Source organism: Dermacentor albipictus, chromosome 8, assembly GCF_038994185.2.
Source record: "Dermacentor albipictus isolate Rhodes 1998 colony chromosome 8, USDA_Dalb.pri_finalv2, whole genome shotgun sequence".
In the NCBI taxonomy this organism is placed as follows: domain Eukaryota; kingdom Metazoa; phylum Arthropoda; class Arachnida; order Ixodida; family Ixodidae; genus Dermacentor; species Dermacentor albipictus.
The window spans coordinates 52,948,153-52,970,455 of record NC_091828.1 but is presented as its reverse complement, the minus strand read 5'-3'; the positions used below and the strand labels follow the sequence as shown (position 1 = coordinate 52,970,455).

Here is a 22,303-nt window from a genome sequence, read left to right as displayed (position 1 = left end):
AGGCAGTGGCGGCTGCCGCCTCTCCGTTGTACGTAACCTCCAAGACTTCTTGCCCGTTGTGAATCTCGGAGGCTTTGAAAATCTTGTACAGCTGCTAATGTTGTGCGGAGATGGCACGGCAAGCGCCAAACACAGCGAATCAAGTACATCGCAGCTGCGCTTGCAATCAAGAACCAACGAATCAGGGCCTTCGCCACCTTCACATGTTCAGCGTCTTTGTCTCGGCAGTCTTCATCGGTTGTGCACCTCTCTTTTCAGCTTAGGAGGTATCGGCCGTCGCGAATCATTGTGATAGTGTTAAGCCTCGGCTAACGTTCGTTTCGGTGGACATCGGTGGTGTGACACAGTCAGACCCAGAGCTTCGACTTGAAGATGGCGTGTGCCCGCGGCACACGGCATCACTTTCTGACACGCCAAATTTCTGACATGCCCTACTGCTTCCAAATCGCAGTGTACTGTTGCTCTCCTTCACTTTCGTTAGTTCGAACTTTCGTTAATTCAAACTGAAGCTTCTTCCCCTTGCGGTTTGAATTAACGAGCTTTTACTGTATTTGATGGATATACGTGCTTTCTTGTGAGAAATCTTACAGGCTTCACTATGTTTCCTTCCTGCATGCGGTATAGTTGTTTCAGATGAGTGGACGAAACCTCACCGCTCTCTCCAAGGTCTCTGGCTAGAAATCTGACCTAATGTTTTTGATCCAGTGACAATGGTCAAATTAAAGAAACAGCTTCCATGCCGGATTGTCGGGGTGCTGAATGCATTGCGTCAGGTTTTCATTGCACAGGAGTTTTGTGGCAAGAAAGTTGATCTTGTGATTGTCAGTTACTATGAGCACCACGACAAAGCCTGCTGCTTCGACCTGCTTACCTAATTGCATACTGCATTAGCACAAACAGCTGCCGTCCAGTGTGGTTAAGAAATACCCTACAGGTATTCGAATGTGCACTGAAAGTCCAGAAAGTACAAAACAGGGAATTGGCCAGCAGTGGTTCGGCAGTGCTTGTCGTTGGCAGACGCTTTCCACTGTCCACCTCTCCAACAAATGCATCTCAGTGTTTGTTGTATTAGAGTCGCTGTTTGATCCTCATTTCATCAACTACCAAAGAGCAAGTTTTGGCCTGTATGCTTGTAAGGTTTGCCACCTCTGTTTGAAGCCGCTGCTGGACTAACAATGTAAGTCCCACTTCATCTGATGTTACTCCAAGAAATCTCTGCAAAGTAGCTCGGCTTGGAAGCTTCAGGATTCCCTCTTTTCGGATGTGTTTGTAGGCTCGCATTTAAAGGTTCCTTAGCACTATGGAATGACGCACTGTTATCTCCGACCACGTTGGCCAAATTGAGAAGTTCATTACTTGGTCCAAGTGCACTAGCACCCAAGTGCTTTTCGTTTACTGCTTCCACGACACTGGAAAAAGCAGTCAAGTAGCTGCCTTATTTTGACTGTAGCAATGCCTGTTTATAACAGTCTGCTTCATTCGCTCAATCTTGGCCTTTAGGTCACGCTCTCTTCATTACCACCTCTGACGTTCTACTACCGAAATAGCACTATGCACATCAACCTGGATACTTTGGTGTCTTTGTGTGATGAGCGTGGCACGCACATCCGGCTCAATTTCGTGCTGAGAGTCAACACAGACAACTTCGGTGTCCGCATCTAGAGTAGAAATACCTGCTGCTGGAGTGGTGAATTCGTCCATTTTACCACTCTGTGGTGAGTTGATTGGCAGCAGACACGGCAGGGGCCGCAGATGCACTGCGACGAACTGCAGCTTCCCGTTTCCGCACAGCAGAGTTGCTCCGCGGTTTCTTTGCAGCCGGCTGCATGTACTCCGGATATTCGTCGAAGACACTGGGATTAGCACCCCTTTTCAGCTTGCAAGTCTTGCATCCTTCTTTGTAGTCTGTAGCGATGAAGTGCTGGCTACAAACTACCGAATAATGTGACGTTGTATTCGGTCACCAGTCCTTCCTTGCGGTTACCCTTAACTAACTTTCTTGTAGCTTTTCATCAGAAGGGATTTTATGAAAAGAAATGCCCGGAACTTACCGTTTCAAGTCCGATTTACACTTCGGCACAAAACAGTAGGCCATGATGGGGCAAAACACATGCGAGCGTGAAGCGCAGAACCGCGAGCACAGCTAGTGTCGATCAAACAAGGGTTGAACTGGCTGGCCAGCCTAGCCGCCTGGCTACTGTTGCCCAGGGCTGGTGGCACTACCGCGTGGAAAAAGCCGGCAGAGCAACGTTGCCAACCTACGGCGCTTCCCCTACCTTTGAGCAGGCACTCCCAAGTATAGAGTAGGCTATGGCCGAGGCTTCTAAGTCAACGGTATCTGATGTGAACGAAGGTTGTGGGATCGTTGCCTACTTCCTGCAAGTTCTTTTTTATCCAATTTAATTTCCATTAATTTATCGTTTCTTTATTTCATTTATTAAGCACAAGTAATTTTCCCTATGTTGACCTTGGTGTCAGTGTGTTGGCTTCTCATGATATGACAAATAAAAATCGGGCCCCTCGGTTAACCCCCATCTTCTTGTTTGTTTCAAAAAAGGTGAGTTTTCTTCACTGTAGCAAAACCCCTATGGTAGTGATACCAACATGGTGGAAGTCACTGACACAACTGAGCTCTGGAAGTGCGTCGCTGTTTCTAGCCTCTATATTGCTACTGATGGTGAAACAGGTGATGCTTCAATGGAGGAGCTTTTGAATGCAGATAGAGCTGCCTCGTCTGGCAAAGAGATCTACTACAAGGCGATCATTGTCGCTACGAACGGCGACGTTGTGCGACGACAGCAGCCGCAGTGGCAACGATGTTGATGATGGCCTAACTTTGGTGTCGACCTTGATCACTCAAAATGCACTGTCATCAATCAAGTCCCTCATTGATTTCACACACTCCTAAAAGATTGCCACCAGTGTATGCACCGCTGCTGGATTTCATACTGACTGCAGTGGTAAACATGAAACTAGTGCAGAAGCAGGTGGATTTCTGACTATTTCTGCCATGCTATAAACAAACATTATATTATTCAAAGCCTACTTTCTACAATGTCTATATTTAGCACAACTGGCACATTTGTGTTCTGAGCTACAAAGGTATGTTTGGCAGGTCTTTTTCTTTGTACAGCAGTCCAGATATAGCAATGATTGGTTGTAAGATTGACCTTTTTGATACTGTCATAACTTCACTGCACTGTAACCCCTATGGCTGAAACAAACCCTCAAATCTTCCTTCATACTTCTGAGGGGCGCTGGCAAGCGCTCCTAGGTCAAGGATCAGTACACATACTAGTGTCGGGTAAATATCTGAATTTCCGAATAATGATTTTGAATATTGTGCCATTTGATGTTTTCCCTTCAAAATATCTAGTGGCCAACAAGCATTGGGGTTTCTTGTGTGTGCTCATATGCGCGGTTTGATTACGATATTGGTGCGTGCACTGGTTGCCCTGGTGCAAGTGAGTCGAGTGGTGATTCCTTCGATGCCGACTACTCCCCATGTGCTGAATTGGAACATATATGTTTTGGTGTATCTACTTTTTAATTATAAGTATATATGCAAGCCCGTCTCTATTCCTGAATAAATAATGCATTTTTACCTATGGAAAATTTTTTTTGTCACTTTATTGTCGCTCTAAGGAAGCTGCGGTAACTTTTTGCAAAATAGGATAGTCTAAAAATTTTAAATCTGCAATAAAATAAACTCGACCCTGAGGGGTCGCATTTGGAGAAAAAGACTGAAAGGTTTAAGATGAAGCAAATTGGTGGTGCATCCGTTCTTTAGAGATGATTGGCTACTTTAATGTCATTCGCAGTCTTATGATTGGTGCACAATTGTTGTTTATGTGTTTTATATGATGAATAATATGAAACGGACCCAGTGGCACATACCATGTGACCCAAGTTGGTGTCAAAGAGTTTCTTTCGATGCGGAACATGCACAGTAACCCAAGTTGGCATGAAAGTCGTCAAGCTGCCCAGTGCGGCTGCGGAGCACCTGACCAAAGCAGCGGTCACACCTGTAAAATGGAACAGGGTGCTCAGAATCTCTGTATCTGTACAGGCCGCCACTGGAATTTGAACCTGGCTAGCTCTTTGAGGTATTATGAGGCATTTGCCCAAGATATTGTTACGAATATGTTACGTAGGAAGACACCGACGAAAAGCTATTTACAAGTATATTTACAAGGCAATATGGCGCAGTTGACCAAGAGGCAACAGCCCGCGCTAGCTTCCAATCGTCGTCTTCGTCTTCTTCCTGCTCGGCTCTACGTCATTGGGAATACTACCCCGTACCACTACCCCCAGCGGCAAAAGCGCCGTCCCGGAGCGACTAAAGGCTGGACTCTGAAGCAGTGTAGTAGCTCTTGAGCCTACTGACGTTCACGACATCACTAGACGCCAGAGTAGATGACAAGGTTGAGCTCACAGGAGCAATTTCATAAGTCACAGGCGTCACCTGGCGCAGCATGCGGTAGGGCCCTGTGTATCATGAAAGGAGCTTTTCGGAAAGTCCAACGTGACGACAGGGCGACCACAGGAGCACGAGTGCACCAGGCGAAAACTGTACGTCACGGTGGCGGGCGTTGTACTGACGCTGCTGCGTGGTTTGCGAGTCCGTCAGTCGAGCACGGGCAAGCTGGCGTGCATGATCGGCGAGGGCGATGGCGTCGCGCGCCTACTCGGTTGTTGAGGTCGCAGCAGGAGGAAGTACCGTGTCAAGGGGCAAGGTCGGTTCGCGACCGTAGAGTAGATAAAATGGAGAAAATCCGGCGGTGTCGTGCCGGGAAGAATTGTAAGCAAAGGTGACGTAAGGAAGGGCAACGTCCCAGTCGTGGTGGTCCTTCGAAACGTACTTGGACAGCATGTCGGTAAGAGTACGGTTTAAGCGCTCTGTCAGGCCATTGGTTTGAGGATGGTATGAGGTAGTCAGCTTGTGTTGAATAGAGAAGGAACGCACAATGTCGGCGATAACTTTCGAGAGGAAGTTACGACCACGGTCAGTAAGCAGCTGTCGCGGGGCGCCATGCACTAAGATAATGTCACGCAAGAGAAAGTCCGCGACGTCAGTGGCGCAGCTGGTAGGTAGAGCCCGCGTGATAGCGTATCGGGTGGCGTAATCAGTTGCGATGGCTACCCATTTGTTCTCAGAGGATGACGTGGGAAAGGGACCGAGGAGGTTTAATCCAACACGAAAAAACGGTTCCACAGGGACGGTGATCGGCTGGAGATGACCGGAAGGTAGCACCTGAGGCGTTTTCCGACGCTGGCAGGGATCACAGGCAGCAACATAGTGTCGGACGGAGCGAGCAAGACCAGGCCAATAGAAGCGGCGGCGGACGCGGTCGTACGTGCGGGTTACGCCAAGATGTCCTGCAATGGGCGCGTACTGCATCTGTAAGAGCACAGTCTGTCGTAGATGTTTTGGCACGACAAGAAGAAGATCAGGGCCATCAGGGAGGAAGCTCCTTCGGTACAGATTGCCGCCCTGGAGGACATATCGGCGAACGGATGCATCGGTAGGTGTAGAGCGCAGACGTTCGATGAGTATTCGAAGCGATAGGTCTCGGTACTGCTCATCGGCGATGTTAGCGAACGCAGACACAGAGAAAATGCCGTCGGCGGTACTACTGTCGGCGTCATCAGGCTCATCTACCGGGTAGCGAGACATGCAGTCAGCGTCCTTGTGTAGTCGGCCAGATTTGTAGGTGACAGAGAACGAATATTCTTGGAGGCGTAAGGCCCAGCGACCAAGTCTTCCTGAAGGGTCTTTCAATGAGCATAACCAACAAAGCGCGTGATGGTCTGTGGTAACGGAAAAGGGTCGGCCATATAAGTATGGGCGGAACTTCGCAACTGCCCAAACTAAGGCCAGACACTCACGCTCAGTGATGGAATAGTTGCGCTCCGCGGGCGAGAGGAGCCTGCTGGCGTAAGCGATAACACGGTCGTGGCCACGCTAGCGTTGTGCCAGTACTGCGCCAATTCCGTGACCGCTGGCATCAGTATGGACTTCGGTAGGCGCAGAAGGATCGAAATGGGCCAGAACGGGAGGCGTTGTGAGAAGATCGATGAGAAGCGAGAATGCAGAGGCCTCGTTATCGCCCCACTGGAAAGGGGCGCCTTTTTCAAAAGCTTGGTTAGTGGTCGTGCTATGGCCACGAAATTTTTGACGAAACGGCGGAAGTACGAGCAAAGGCCGATGAAGCTGCGCACATCCTTGACACACTTCGGAACAGGGAAGTGCATAACAGCATGGATCTTGCCTGGGTCCGGTTGCTCTCCGTTCGCGTCAACGAGATGCCCAAGGACGGTAATCTGGCGACGGCCGAATTGGCATTTCGATGCGTTCAGTTGCAGACCGGCGCAACAAAAAACGTCCAGGACTGCTGAGAGGTGCTCGAGGTGCGTAGCGAATGTTGGGGAGAATACTATAACGTCGTCCAAGTAGCACAGGCACGTGGACCATTTGAAACCGTGAAGAAGGGAGTCCATCATGCGTTCAAAAGTGGCAGGAGCGTTACATAGGCCGAACGGCATCGCCTTGAATTGATAAAGACCGTCGGGTGTTACAAAGGCAGTCTTCTCGCGGTCGAGATCGTCCACGGCAATCTGCCAATAGCCGGAGCGAAGGTCAATAAAGGAGAAATAGCGAGCACCGTGGAGGCAGTCAAGGGCGTCATCAATCCGAGGTAGGGGATACACGTCCTTTTTGGTAACCCTGTTAAGGTGCTGATAATCCACGCAAAAGCGCCATGAGCCATCCTTCTTTTTTACCAGCACAACCGGTGACGCCCATGGACTACATGACGGTTCAATAATGTTCTTGGCAAGCATTTTGCGAACTTCGGTGTGAATCACTTGACGCTCAGCCGGTGATACTCGATACAGGCAGCGATGAATAGGAGGGGCATCTCCGGTATTAATGCGATGTTTAACAGCTGTTGTTTGGGCCAAAGGACGATCGTTAAAGTAAAAAATATCTTGGTAGGAAATCAGAACACGGTAGAGCACACGAGCGTGCTCGGACGGCACGTCGGGTGCAATCATTTTCTGCAAGTTGGCGATGGTACAACTTGCCGACTGCAATGGTAGAGGAGGATCGGTTGAATTGTCGTCTACTGAAATCGATGCTACAGAGTGATCCTCGAATGAGCAAAGTTGGGCCAGAGACATCCCGCGTGGCAGCACTTGTGTCATCAAGGCAAAATTGACTACTGGCAGGCAGACACAATTCGCCGTAATAGATAAAATATTATGAGGTAGTGTGATCCCGTGTGTAAGGAGCACGTCTTGCATAGGAGCCGCGATGTAGTGACCGTCGGGCACTGGTGGGGATGATACGAAGTCAACGTTAGTCAGTGTCGAAGGTGGCAAGCGAACAAAGTCGACGGAACTGAGGCGAGGAAGGTGTTCCTTAGCGGGATCCAGAACAGGCAGGTCGAGGCGGAGAGTACTGGCGAAGCAATCGATGAGAGCAGAATGTGCAGAGAGGAAGTCGAGGCCGAGGAAGATGTCGTGGGGACAGTGAGCGATGAATGAATAGCATGGTAGTGGAGCGATCGGCGAAGGAGACGCGGGCGGCACACATACCAATTACGGGGGCTGTTCCGCCATCGGCGACACGGACAACAGGCGTCGTGGCGGGCGTGATTATTTTCCTCAGCCGGTTACGAAGATCCGCGCTCATTACCGACAAATGCCCCCCAGTGTCTATTAGAGCTGATACAGGAACACCATCGACTTGCACGTCAAGAAGGTTCAGATAAGTGGGCAACGTCAGGAGAGGATTTGGCGGCGTAGGCAGTAATGCAGCGTCACCTCGAGGCACTGCATCGTCTAGTTTTCCGGCTGGGAGCGGCGTCCGAAGGGAGTTGGCGAATAGGAACGACAGGGCTGGGGAGAGCGAGATTGTTGTCGTTGAGGCGAAGGCGAACGAGAATAGGGGCGGTTTGGCGCAGGACAATCGGTGGCGGCATTATCTGAGCGGGCAGCATAGGGACGAGAAAGGCCACCTAGGGGGCGAGAGTAGGCAGTACATGTAGACTGGTTCAGGGAACTCCAGCGACTGCGGCAGTGCCGAGAAATGTGCCCAATTTGATGGCAGTGAAAACAAATTGGCTTGTCGTCTGCAGCGCGCCATTCAGAGGGGTTGCGGAAACGTGGTGGGTAAGAAGGTGCGGGACGGGGAGGAATCGAAGATGCCGTGTGGGGATCAGGGCGATGGGCCGAGCAGATGGTGTGAATACCCATGTTGGCGAACTCCTGGCGGACAACTGCCTGGATCAGGGAAACAGTGACTGCAGGTGCATTGGAGGGGCTGGAGTCGAACGCAGCCGGATAGGCGGCCTCGATCTCACGCCGGACAAACCTGGTAACATCGCCAGTGTTGTTAGAACGAGGAGCGTCGGCACAGGAAGATGTCGCTGGGGTGTTGGGCAGACAGGCAAACTGTTGGTCAAACTTCACTGCACTGTAACCCCTATGGCTGAAACAAACCCTCAAATCTTCATTCATACCTCTGAGGGGCGCTGGCAAGCGCTCCTAGGTCAAGGATCAGTACACATACTAGTGTCGGGTAAATATCTGAATTTCCGAATAATGATTTTGAATATTGTGCCATTTGATGTTTTCCCTTCAATATATCTAGTGGCCAACAAGCATTGGGGTTTCTTGTGTGCGCTCATATGCGCGGTTTGATTACGATATTGGTGCGTGCACTGGTTGCCCTGCTGCAAGCGAGTCGAGTGGTGATTCCTTCGATGCCAACTACTCCCCAAGTGCTGAATTGGAACATATATGTTTTGGTGTATCTACTTTTTAATTATAAGTATTTATGCAAGCCCGTCTCTATTCCTGAATAAATAATGCATTTTTACCTATGGAAAATTTTTTTTGTCACTTTATTGTCGCTCTAAGGAAGCTGCGGTAACTTTTTGCAAAATAGGATAGTCTAAAAATTTTAAATCTGCAATAAAATAAACTCGACCCTGAGGGGTCGCATTTGGAGAAAAAGACTGAAAGGTTTAAGATGAAGCAAATTGGTGGTGCATCCGTTCTTTAGAGATGATTGGCTACTTTAATGTCATTCGCAGTCTTATGATTGGTGCACAATTGTTGCTTATGTGTTTTATATGATGAATAATATGAAACGGACCCAGTGGCACATACAATGTGACCCAAGTTGGTGTCAAAGAGTTTCTTTCGATGCGGAACATGCACAGTAACCCAAGTTGGCATGAAAGTCATCAAGCTGCCCACTGCGGCTGCGGAGCACCTGACCAAAGCAGCGGTCACACCTGTAAAGTGGAACAGGGTGCTCAGAGTCTCTGGATCTGTACAGGCCGCCACTAGAAATTGAACCTGGCAACGTTTAACACGTGAGCCCTCTCAAGTGAGGCTAGATCTTTGAGGTATTATGAGGCATTGCCCAAGATATCATTGGCTGTAGTGAGGTTTGAAAAACAGGAAGCTTATACAGAGCTGAGTAATGGCCACGCCCTCTGCTTCAGAGGTCTTCAAGATGAGTGGCAATATAGGATAGGGCTTCTAATTCATAAAGACATAGTGGGCAACATTCATGAATTTGACAGTATTGACATGCATGTAAATAGTTTGTTTTTGACGAACATTTTTTACGGGCCAATCTCTGTTACAATGTCATCACTCAGATTAAGACACACCTTTCTGTATCAGATATCTAGTGTTATCGCTGATTCTATCTGTTGTCTCTTGTCACTGAACCTGGTATAAGCAAATAGTATGTGTGACATGAATTGTGTAGTACTTTCTGGAAGCCATGAAAGCGCCAGCGATTACAGTGGAACCTTCAACAAGTCATGTATGAAAGCTGATTTTCTTGATCCAGAGGTTATCTTTCGACAATCGATGAGTCTGCTTGCTGCTATTATTGTGTTGAGTGTTACTTGTTTTGCTGGGTACAGGTTTGTCCAATGCGTTGTGCCACTTTAGTTGTTCACCGTCACTACAACGTCATTAGTTGGACTACACCACTAGCTTTAAAATGTATCAGATGAAAAAGTGTCTGAGATACATTCTGCCATAATAAGCCTTCCACAAAAATGAGGTTGCCCTGCTTTCAGGTATTCATAATAACTGAACCGAACGGCTTATTTTATGTTCCAGGGCTATGCATGTTAAAGTGCCCCTGTTCTTATTATATTGTTATATTTACCTCTTGTTCTTAGTGCTGTCACAGAACTGCAATCATCCCAATTATTTTTTGCAGGCCTCACAAATGCAATGAGCCTAGGTGAAAGTATCGCTGCCAAAACGGAATGCCTCGTCCCTTCCAAGGTCGTTGGGCAGGTCGAGGTTGGCATGCAGTGCAGCTTGCCTCTGGCTGACAAGTCTGTCGGGTGCTCCTTCAAAGCATGGAGCTTGTCGAGGTGCATGCAGACTACGGAGACTGTGGATCATTTAAGCTCCACCTCAGGTGGGCACAGTGACTGGCACTTCTCATACTTTTGCTTGCTTGTGTGAGTTGTAAATGGCCAAGTCTGCCTAGCTTGGTACGACTTGCTCAAGTGTGTGACATTCTGCTGCCGAGGACAAATTACCTAGTTTGTGATTCTTGTCTGAATACTGATTGGAGCAAAATGCAAAAATACTGCTCTACTGAACACTTTCAAGCACCTCAGATGGTATAGCTTAATCCAGAGCACACTTGCCCTGATGCCTGTAGTAGCCCTTACATTGCTTTACGATAACGTTAACCCCAGTGACCCTCTTCGTGAGGCCTAAATCTAGGTCTAAGAATGTGAATATAGATCAGTGTGGAATGTGAGTCGACCCTTATGTTTGAGGTGAATAATATAGAAACAACAAATTTTAAATGCTCTAACTACAAGTATACTTCATTTTGGTATAGCAATATAATTGACTGAGAGGGACAAAAACCGCATTGAACTGTCAGAACTGTCATGCAGAACACTGTCATCGGGCATTGAGCAGCATGTACTGGGCACCTGTTGTGTATGTCAGGAATCACTTCAGTCGACTTGTAGGCATCTTTAGGTGACTGCTGGCCATACACTTGTTTTGATGCTCTCCCATCGATAGCAGCTTCAGGTTTTTTGTCCAGTGTTTGCAGACTGCAGTGGCTGACGGGACATCTTCCATATCACTATTTTGTCCCAGCAGATAGTTATTCTTCCCCAGCACTCTTGTTACAATGTTCATCCACTTTTGCTGATGCAAAATGTCAAGCCTTTTTCTTTTGCGAAACGAGACACTAGTGAGTAATTCAATTGCCTTTACAATGAATTGAACCTCCGCATGGCACTCGCAAAACAAATTCAATCACAATGTCTTTAAGTTCACCATCAACAGGGTAGCCATTGCATAAGAAAACTTACCGGAAAAATTGACAGTTGCACTGTTTTACTTTCTATTCACAGAATGCACGGCTACAATCCTGCTGTACAATACCACCTATTTTATCACATTATTTTCAAATGCAGTTATAAAGTTAAGCCCTGACATGTTGGCATGTTTGCCATAATAACGACAAAAACGATGATGCTGTCTCAATTTTTTTACAACTACAAACAAGAAACCTTTATTTTGTTTTACAGTATACTACATGGCAAACAGAAAGATTGTGCCAAAGGTATCTTGCAACACATGCCCAAGACCCAACCTCTCCTTGGCAACACTGTGAAACGCCGTCTACTTGTAGAACGCTGAGCTGCTGCATTGTTGTATCGGTGCGTTTCTCTTCCTGGGCAATTTCCATTGCTTTCTTGATGGTAACGTACGCTCCAAGTTCAATGAAGCGGCGGCGATACTGATGCGACTGCAAGCCGCAAAGGAACACCGCTACCGACCTCATGGTCTTGAACCATGAAGTCGGTAGCGGTGCCAAACTTACCCAATTTGGCGAGCCGTTGAACATCTTGAAAGGAATCTGTAGTTGGCTCAGCAGGACTCTGTACTCTGTGTTTGAAATAGATGCGACTGCAAAATTCGTCCTCTTCTTAACGAAAGTGCTTGTTGAGCACTTGAAGTGCCGCTTCGTATACGTCAATTGCCTTGGAGTCCCCTGTCCCTTCGTTGGCTCCGGCCTGCATCTCAGCCTCGATGAGGTTGTAGTGTATACTGACACCTTCCACCCCCAGTGTGTTGAGGAGGGCCTTCTTGTGGTCCGGCGTAGCGGGCTTGGCGTCGTCGTCAACGTATGCCTGCAAAACATGTCGTGATTTGAGCCAAGGAATAGCTGGTACCCCAGGACATGACAAGAAGGGGGGGGGGGGGGGAGAATTGCTGGAATCAAGCTGAAGTAGTAGGAGGCAGGTTTGAGGCATGTAGACAGCTGCAGACGCTGCAGTAGTGTCGAAGGTCAAGCAAATGACGTCACAGTCGCGTCAAAAAGCAGAAAGTGCAGAACTACTGCTTGCAAGGTGGGCAGCGGAAGTAGAAGATGCGGTGAAGAAGCATGTTGGGAGTCGTTACTCACATGTAGGTGCAATGTATGTGGATTATCCTCGTTGCCAATGGTATGTCACGAATGACAACAGAACGTGTGCGCTGGTGCAGCGCTAGTAGCGTTGGCTCCGGCGTCCGTGGCAGCAGAATTGCAGAATCGTCTATACTTGTGGGCATTGTGGAAGCAGTTGACAATGTGCAGACCGCACAGAAAGTTGATTCTCGTCGCCAATGTTACATCGGTGTAGCCGCCATGATCGCCATGCATTGGGCACACTGGGACGGCGGCCTGAAGAGAGATACGGACGCAGCCGGAGACAGAGTCTGAGAGCCAGTTTATTGAAAGTGCAGCACCTTAAATAGGCTCAGCGTCGCTATCACAGCGGCCCCTGAGGGCGAGTAAGTTTCGGTCTCGAAACTGAAACCCCAATGTAACAGGTACCTGCTTTGGCAGCTGGTACGCCAGTATTATGTCTGGTCAGATCTTAATAAAACAAGGAAAGGTTGTGTTGTCTGTGGTTTCTTCACCACATGGTTTCAGTGATAAACCTTGTGGGATAGGAAAAGGCAGGTACATTTGCGACATTATGACATATGGCAGATTCAGTTTCTTTTTTCATGCATGTTACAATGGAATGGCGACAATAGTAGTTAGATAAAATAAAGCCAACTGCTAGATTTTCACTCGCTTAAGTGCCAGTTTGAGTGATGTTCAATTTTTATCCCAAATGGTAGATGTTTACATATTCCAGATTTGAGCAAACTAGGGGTTCGTAGAGTGTCAGTTTCTGCAGAAGAGGCGGAAAAACGACAACCAAGATATTTTATTGTGCGATTAGCATTTGTAGTGAAACAATTATGATGCATATTCGCAGACAGATCATTAGTTACGCAAAGGTCAAGATATTTCTGGGTGTTAACTGATGATAGCAAAGTGTTATTCAGTCTGTATCTATACTGATTCCCATTTTTCACAGTAGGTCATAAGCACATTGTTTTACACTTCTCAGTGTAACATTTTATTATCCATTTGGTACACCAGTGACACATGTGGAGACACATGTGGAGATTCCAGAGTTTAAAAATATGCAGATGCCATGCAGCTGGACAGAACAAAAGTAATGTTATTTGCCGTCGCTTGGAGATACTCAAATTATGCTTTTCATTCTGCCTGTTTAGATAATTAGTCTTGATTAGTTAACGTAATTCTCTAATATTATAATTAAATGAAAAGCGTCAATCAGGAAATTGTAGGTTTGCTGATGCCAAAACAAATGCTTTCCAAAAAAAGAAGCTTCAAAGCTACTGAGCTTGGCTATCCACGCAGTGATGCTACCGCTCCACCGATTGCGCTGAATCCTGCTACGTCCTGTTACATTTCAGCAAAGTACGAGAAATCTGCGCCTACCACTCACCGAACGTGTTCGTTGTGTTTTTCAAAGCGGAACTTGGTCCCCAAGAATCGTTTCTCCACACCATTGAAAGCAGCGAGGCGAAGACCAGCAGCTGCGTTTACTTCGCCATGGATCGAGTCAGGCCTCTCTTATTGAGCCTGGATCGTGCCACTGTTTCATCCTTGGACTGTTGTCTATTTTGAATGCCTTCCACCCCACCAAGTGCAGGGTGCTTAAGCAATAGGACAGCATTGCTTTTCAGGCAGCAATGAGTGCTCATGCTGGCGCCGAGTAAGGCCACGCTCTCCTCTTGTATGACCAGTGTAAAAGGGTAATAACAGTTTTGAACACTGTGTAGTGTCTTCTTCAATATTTGCAACAATGTGCACAATGTCGCAGGCTTGGTGATCATGAATAATTTTAGAGCGCAGCTCTTATTTGCCCGTTCTTGCAGCCAGTGGCGGTTGCAGCGTAACCAAGCAAATGAGCACAAGAGCGAAGGAAGAAAGAGAAAGGTGTTGTTCCACCTGGTGCTGTGCACCGTGATAGCGTGCGCGACGTGTTCTGTGACGATCGCTACGAGATGGCACAGAACACTTCTTTACCTTTCTACGGTCACTGCTTTTCATCCGCTAAGAAATGTTAAATGTTAGCCGTTGACGCACGATGCGCCTGCATGTATCGGAAGTTTGTCGAATGTTATTGATAATTCTATGCATAAGCTGTTGTGACCAAAACTTTTTGTAATCTGATCGTATGCATGACGCGCATTGTGTAGTGCTTTCTGGAAGCTGCACAGGCAGTAGCCATTATTCTTGAACCATCAATGAGCCATGTATATAAGAGCTGATGCACTTTACCTGCGGATCAGATTTTTGATGAGCGCTGGCTCTGCTCGTCGCTATCATTGTGCTTGAGTGTTACTGGTTTTGCGACGGTTCACACTGTTCTCAAAGCGCCGCATGAGACAGATTGTCTGTGCCAGCCAATAAATCACGATATGAAAACACCTGTAAAGCTGCGCTCAAATTTCGCATTACGTGGTATCGTAATCGTCTGTGAATTTTTTACACTATTTAATTTGTCCCCTATCCCTCTTTTATGTTGGCGAGGCAATTGCACCGCTTTAAAAATGACGTAAGGCGGCTACTAAGATATTGGTCGACTCTGCACCAAACAGCAACTTTTGCCGTGGTATTGATACTAACAAAGCGCTGCTGGTAAGCCTAAGTTTAAGCTCCTTGTATTGCATGGCCATAAGAAGAAAATTCTCCGACGATTGCGATACTCCCTGGTGCCGGATTCGAGTACAGCTGTGCACGTGTTCTCATTTCACCGTGTATTGGCAATATGTTAGTGTGGAACATTGCAAATGGAGTTGGGTGTGGTGTGACTGCCTCGCTAACCGAGTGACCACAAGAGGAAGCGCATGTACGATGCTTGGGCATGACTGATGGCAGCTATCGCAGAAAATCTTTGCTCATGCAGTGCTTTGTTTCTATACGGGTGACGCATACTAATTTGGTGCTCTCTCTTGGCCATTGTCGCTGCAAAGCCCGTCATGTGCGGCACTGCGCTTTTCTTCTCACGATTTTGCCATACCCTCCTCCTCTGCTTTCCTCCTCGTGCTCTCTTCGCTCTCGCTGCTTTTTTCATCTCCTGCGCTCCGCATTCGCTCTCATCTTTCGCTGTGCTCGTTCGCTCAGTTACGGGGTAGGACGCTGACGCCGACACTTGCCGCAGGAGCAGGCGCCTCAGAGCTGGGCTCTAAAATTCACTGTCAGCCAAGGTGGTGGTGGCTGGGCAGAAGGTTGTGACAGATAGGTGGCCTCTAGTTTGTTCAAACCAGTAAAGCATCTCGATGATTGGTTTTGAGATTATGCAGTAGTCTTTTGGCCAGAGGCTGAGATGGGTCCGTGGACGACATGTTGGCAACTACTGTGAATGATTTCACGAAGCTGAACTCGGGCATCAAAGCCTAATCGGACGGCATTGCAGAGTCCACGCTTGGCAACATATATCTACATTTTAAGATGGTATGCGAGGGTGTGCGACGAGCTACAATAAAATCAAAAGTGAAGTGCCTCCTTGGTGTCCACCATTGCAGAATTTCAGTCGTGCAGCATATGAGTCGAGCACAGCACAGGGCAAAATTAAGTAAATTTTTCATACTGCTGGTGCTGTAAAAGCACTTAAATTATTTTCCCCACTAATGTTGTTGTTTTCAAAATGCCCATGCATTCGGATGTTCTTGCAAGAAATTCAAAATTCTGGTCGATTACTTGGTACGCTAATTTAACATTCAACGGTGAAAGTGCCGACACTTACACACCCTCCATGTGACATGGGTGATTATGTAGCACGCCAGCCTAGAACTCTGGCATAGCTTGTGGTAGTTGCACTACTGCCCTCCATCAGACGCCCTATCCCCTTAATAAGCGATGCCAATTGTGGGGATCTTTGTGTGGATCGTTGTGCCTTTTTTGGTAGGCTCCAGCCTATGAATCCAGAATTATCCTACTGAGTGTCAAATTTGATAATTATCTTGTAATGGAACTGTTCTTGAAGAATCAAACAAAATGTCGTTTTTTTCAACATGATCACTAAAATATCTAATGTTAACATATATATGCCATGAATCGTCAAATAAACAAGAACAAATTTTTGTTTGCCAGCTCTGTTTGTCTGAAAAGTTGTCTGCCAGAGCAGATAAACTACCTATGCAAGCAACTATTTGCATGGACAGCATTTGTTTTAACAAAATTACCCATACTTGAACTATTAAAAACTTGTATAGAGTGGAAATAATGGCCTTGTGGGAGCACAAAAAAAAAAGAAAGAAAGATTAGCCAATTCCATGTAGAGAGGTAAAGGAGGGTGTGCCTATATTTAGAGTGTGCTGTATTATTAGCATGGTTGAGTTTCACAAATATCTCCATATTAAAGAATACATGTATAGCAGCAAGGTCATGGTGAATGTTCTGAAAACTTCTCTGAAGTCTGCTGGTGGCATGTCTAAGTGCTCCCATGCTTTTCTAAGCCACTGAAGTGGTTTTCAAGCACATGTTAGGCACCACCTCTTTGTCAGTCTACAGTGAGCACTGCAATGAAGGGGGTGGGTTATTTTTAGTGTTTGGATTGCGTAGTGACCACTTACTGCTTTCACATTGTAAAAACTGTGTTTAGTATAGTTTGCAATTGCTTTGAAAACCTGCTCCAAATGTCTGTTTTACGGCTTCAAAATGCATTTCTAGCTGCAAATACTTCTCAGACATACACACTCTGGACTCCGGGGCACGAGCCCCTGGCGGGAAACGCGGTGGCATACGTCAGAGCCAAAGAACACACTCTCCTAATTGACCACATGGAGGAGAAGCCACTTGATTGGCACTTCTGCTATCAGAGCTTTTCGCACAAGCACAGCTTTGAAGGGCCCCTCTCAGGCCTGGCTATTATGTGAGTGCTCATTAAGGATCAGAGAGCAAGCTGGGTCAAAGTACTTTTAAACTGTTCCCTAAGGTACAACAAACTTTTGAACATCTTCAAGCATTCCACATTCTCTCACTTTGGAATCTTTTGCCTTTCTGAAACATAATTTTATAGGTAGACGTCACAAAGGGGGTCATGAGGCATTCAAATGCAGAAATATTTTGTAAATTAAAAAGGACCATTAGCAGTTCTTTGTTTCATTGTACTTAAAATCGCCCTCAATATTTCCCAAATCAATAAAAAAAGCTTGTCATTAAACTTAGCATTTGTGTTTCTTTTTGGCATTTCATAACTTTTATTTATTTTTGTTTTACTTGTGCAGCATCGAGGCCTTCTATTTCTCCATCAATTGCCGAATGTGACAACTTAAAGCAAGGATGCTTCCACCGATGTCAGCTATGTGACTATGTGGCTGATGAACTATTTCTTCTGGAAGCACATGCCAGCATCCATACTGGCGAGAAGCCATTTCAATGCCCTTCATGCTCTCGGAGCTTCTCACAAAGGGGCAGCCTGAAAGCCCACCTGCGCACCCACACAGGCGAGAAGCCATTTGACTGCCCTTCATGCTCTCGGAGCTTCTCACAAAGGGGCAGCCTGAAAGCCCACCTGCGCACCCACACAGGCGAGAAGCCATTTGACTGCCCTTCATGCACTCGGAGCTTCTCACGGAAGAGCGACCTGAAAGCCCACCTGCGCACCCACACAGGCGAGAAGCCATTTGACTGCCCTTTATGCTCTCAGAGCTTCTCTATGAGGAGCGGCCTGAAAGCCCACCTGCGCATCCACACAGGTGAGAAGCCATTCGACTGCCCTTTATGCACTCGGAGCTTCTCACAAAGGGGCAGCCTGAAAGCCCACCTGCGCACCCACACAGGTGAGAGGCCATTTGACTGCCTTTCATGCACTCGGAGCTTCTCACGGAAGAGCGACCTGAAAGCCCACCTGCGCACCCACACAGGCGAGAAGCCATTTGACTGCCCTTCATGCTCTCGGAGCTTCTCACTGAGGAGCGGCCTGAAAGCCCACCTGCGCACCCACACAGGCGAGAAGCCATTTGACTGCCCTTCATGCTCTCGGAGCTTCTCACAAAGGGGCAGCCTGAAAGCCCACCTGCGCACCCACACAGGTGAGAGGCCATTTGACTGCCTTTCATGCACTCGGAGCTTCTCACGGAAGAGCGACCTGAAAGCCCACCTGCGCACCCACACAGGCGAGAAGCCATTTGACTGCCCTTCATGCTCTCGGAGCTTCTCACAAAGGGGCAGCCTGAAAGCCCACCTGCGCACCCACATAGGCGAGAAGCCATATCAGTGCCCTTCATGCTCTCGGGGCTTCTCACGAAAAGAAGACGTGAAAATCCACCTGCGCACCCAGAGGCAAGAAGCCATTTCACTGCCCTTCATGCACTCGGAGCTTCTCACAGAAGAGCGGCCTGAAAGCCCACCTGCACACCCACATAACCGAGAAGCCATTTCATTGCCCTTCGTGCCCTCGGAGGTTTTCATTGAAGAATGCCCTGAATGTACACCACCGTGTTCATACAGGTGACCGTCCATACAGTTGCCCCGTCTGCTCCAGGTCCTTTACGCGGTCTCATCACTTGAGCGCACATAAGAGAGCACATCACCACACTAGTGTAGGGTAGGTCAACAACCACGTTGAACTAGAGTGACTATTAAAAATTACGGACGTGTTACATGTTGCATAGTGTTTTGCTGCATCAGTTAGCAAAAGTGTTTACATGTGCTCTTAAATGGTCCCTGAAAGAAACACTTTTTCGGAGTCACATTCTTTTCTCTATATCTTTTCTGAGTATGTCATAGAACATGGAGCAAAAGAAATGAAAACTGACCGACACAAAGCTGTTGCAACCGAGAAAATGTTAAAGATACAATTAAAACTCGATATTATGAAGACAGTAAAATTAGCGATTTGCTTTGCTATGTTGTGACTTTTCATTATTTGAAAAGTATTTAATATTTGTTTCGATCCCAAAAATTGCTGTTTGCATGCCCCTACAAAATATGCATGTTCATTGTAATACTTATTACATTACAGATGTCTCTATAATCTACTTCCTAAGTTCTGTATTTTTTTTCACCATTGTTTTTTGGTACATATGAACTTGTTTTGTTAGACCTATTCATGTATTTATTGCCTCTAGGTTCTTGTATACATGGTTCATCCTGAAGAGTCTCTTCTGATTCTACTCGCACCACATTTGATAGATTGGCACATTTTAAGAGCAATTGAATATTTCATATTTTTTTCCATGATAAAAACAGTGCAGCCAGCACTTTCCATTGTCTGTTTCATCAAAGCACCAAATAAATGCCTGTGTTGAGTATTCAGTGTCTGTTCTCGGTATTTCAGTATAGTTATGTAATATAGTTATGCTATCATTTTATTGTATCGAACGACGCGAGAGAAGTTCAGTGACGATAGTTGGAAGTTCATTATTAGCACAGAAGGCACTTGTAATTAATATACATGAGTAATTTTTCTTGAGTTTCCCATGCCTAATTAATTCCTGCATTTTATTTCAACTAATGTATTAGCATTCCTACAAACACTAATGCGACATATATCTGCAGGTATATTTGTATAAAATTTACACTTTGAATCGAACATACAATAATACCTTCACTGTATAGTACATTTGTGCACAGAAGGCAAGGAATTTGGTCAATCCTTTTTTTCAACATTTGGAAACCTTTTTAATTGCAGCTGTGCCAGTCTCCCATAAGGGATTTCCTCACCAACAAAATTGTGCACAGGACATGTTTTTAAGATAATATATCCAAGAATTAACTGTTTTGATTAAGGGTGTGTGGATATTTGATGCTTTTGAATAGGCGCTTAGTAAGTAAAAATATTTTTCGAATAGCCTTTGAACACTTAAAACAATACCTGCGCACAAATAAACCTCAAATGGAAGCAAAAGTATGATAAATGTCAACCCTGTGGGCATAGTATAGACATGAAATGTGAGGACTTGCATTGTAGAGGCTGCTCTACATTGTATACGTTGCTCAGGGAGCTAGACCGTCCTGTCTCTACAGGGGTCATTTCCACTTTCCAAAGGGCCTTTGTGTGCGAGCAAATTCCCCATTTGTTCCCAAACTGTTTCCCAAACTGTTTGTAGTGGTCTATTATGCTGGAAAAATTATTGTGAGCTTATGATGCACGATTTGTGCCATGTGCGCTTATATTGAGCAGTGATCCGCCGGAGAAAGTCTGCAGTGAGCATCGCTGATTCTGCGCTACGTGAACTAGCAAGACTGCAGGCTTGCAAAAAAAAAAACTGATAAGGAATGAAAAAAACAAATAACCTATCACATTCTTGAAAATAATTTGTGAAAACACAAAACAAGAAATGTAAATCTTATGGTATTTAAAACCAAGAGTACCTATATTAAGTTATGAATGAAGCATTTTTGTATCTCCCCTGTCTCTATCGTCTTCTCGGCCCAGGTTTGTAATGGTCTCGATAAATGCATTTTTTAAAAGTTATTGGTAATTAGCAACTGATCCACTTTAAGCTTGGAAAAGGAGTGGTAAATTTATTTATTTTTATCCATTTATACATACTGCAGCCCGTCAGGGCTATGGCAGGAGTGGGTGTGCATGCGAGGAAAACTGATCATGATATGCAAAAACAAGAACATAGAAATATAAAATGTGAAGGAACTATACATCAGTAATAGCATTTAAAAATTGAGATATGGGTAACAAACGAACTTCGGCAGGTAATGAATTCCACTGTTCAATCATGCGGGGGAAGAAACTATTTCAAAGTGTTAGTGCGTGGATGGAGTGGTCTGATATTAGAGGCATGATAAGCTCTAGTTGAAGTTGGGCAAGCAGGCGTTAAAAGGGTGACAGATAGGCGAGAAAGAGAGTTCCTATAAGAATAGCAAATCTTCAGAGATTCTATGTGCCGCCATCTAGAAAGAAACTGGAGGTTTCATTCCGTAAGAGCAGCTGACAGTGAAAAGTCTCATTCGAAGCGACGGTAAATAAAATGAATAGCTTTCCTCTGGACCGGCTCAATACAATTAATTTCAAATTGTTTATATGGGTTCCATATGGGGAAGCATATTCTAAAATTGGGTGAGTCAGTGTTTTGTATGCTACTAATTTAGTGTCCCTCGGAGCAGGAGACAACGTCCGGCGGATGTAAACAAGTTTATTTAACGCTTTGCTACAAATGTAATCTATATGTTTAGACCAAGACAAGGTGGGTGTAAAAATGACGCCTAAATATTTGTATTGAAAAACTCGTGTTAGTGGCACACCGTTGCATATATAATCGTAACATACGGGCATGTGTCTGTTAGTAAAAGACATTGTAACAGTTTTATGAAAATTTATGCTCATTTTCCAAGTAGCACACCAGTCACAAAAACTCGCCGCGGTTGCTCAGTGGCTATGGTGTTGGACTGCTGAGCACGAGGTCGCGGGATCGAATCCCGGCCACGGCGGCCGCATTTCGATGGGGGCGAAATGCGAAAACACCCGTGTGCTTAGATTTAGGTGCACGTTAAAGAACCCCAGGTGGTCAAAATTTCCGGAGTCCTCCACTACGGCGTGCCTCATAATCAGAAAGTGGTTTTGGCACGTAAAACCCCAAATATTATATTATTATATTACCAGTCACAAAAAGAAACAAAGACATCTTTAAGGTGCTGATGATCAGCGAGTGAGTCAACTGGGCTGTAGATAACACAATCATCTGCATAGAGGCGTATTTTTGAAGTAACATGGTCTAAAAGGTCGTTAATAAGCAATAAGAATAGTAGAGGGCCAAGGACGGATCCCTGTGGGACTCCTGAGGTGACGTCGACTGCAGACGAATCCGCAGAATCATAGCATACGAATTGGGAATGCAAAGAAAGGAAACTGGAAATCCAAGACACTAACTGAGGGTTAGCGAACGATGGACTATGTACATGTAAACCAGG

At 46.1% G+C, this 22,303-nt stretch overlaps 1 protein-coding gene across 4 annotated transcripts in view; it reads left to right on the top strand.

Annotated features, from left to right (window-relative positions):
• Positions 1 to 22,303, top strand: part of LOC135921659 (gastrula zinc finger protein XlCGF57.1-like) — a 67,555-nt gene that overhangs the window by 5,673 nt on the left and 39,579 nt on the right. Inside the window, exons 2-3 of one of the 4 annotated variants that reach the window (XM_065455943.2) lie at positions 10,256 to 10,462; positions 17,659 to 19,566. The exons of 1 other annotated variant lie outside the window; for it this stretch is intronic. In XM_065455943.2, coding sequence (XP_065312015.1) covers positions 10,256 to 10,462; positions 17,659 to 18,887 — 1,436 coding nt within the window. In that variant the 3' untranslated portion in view covers positions 18,888 to 19,566. Of the gene's footprint in view, positions 1 to 5,410; positions 5,526 to 10,255; positions 10,463 to 17,658; positions 19,567 to 22,303 lie in introns of those variants that run through there. 2 more of the 4 variants (XM_065455942.2, XM_065455944.1) reach the window with 2 other exon arrangements.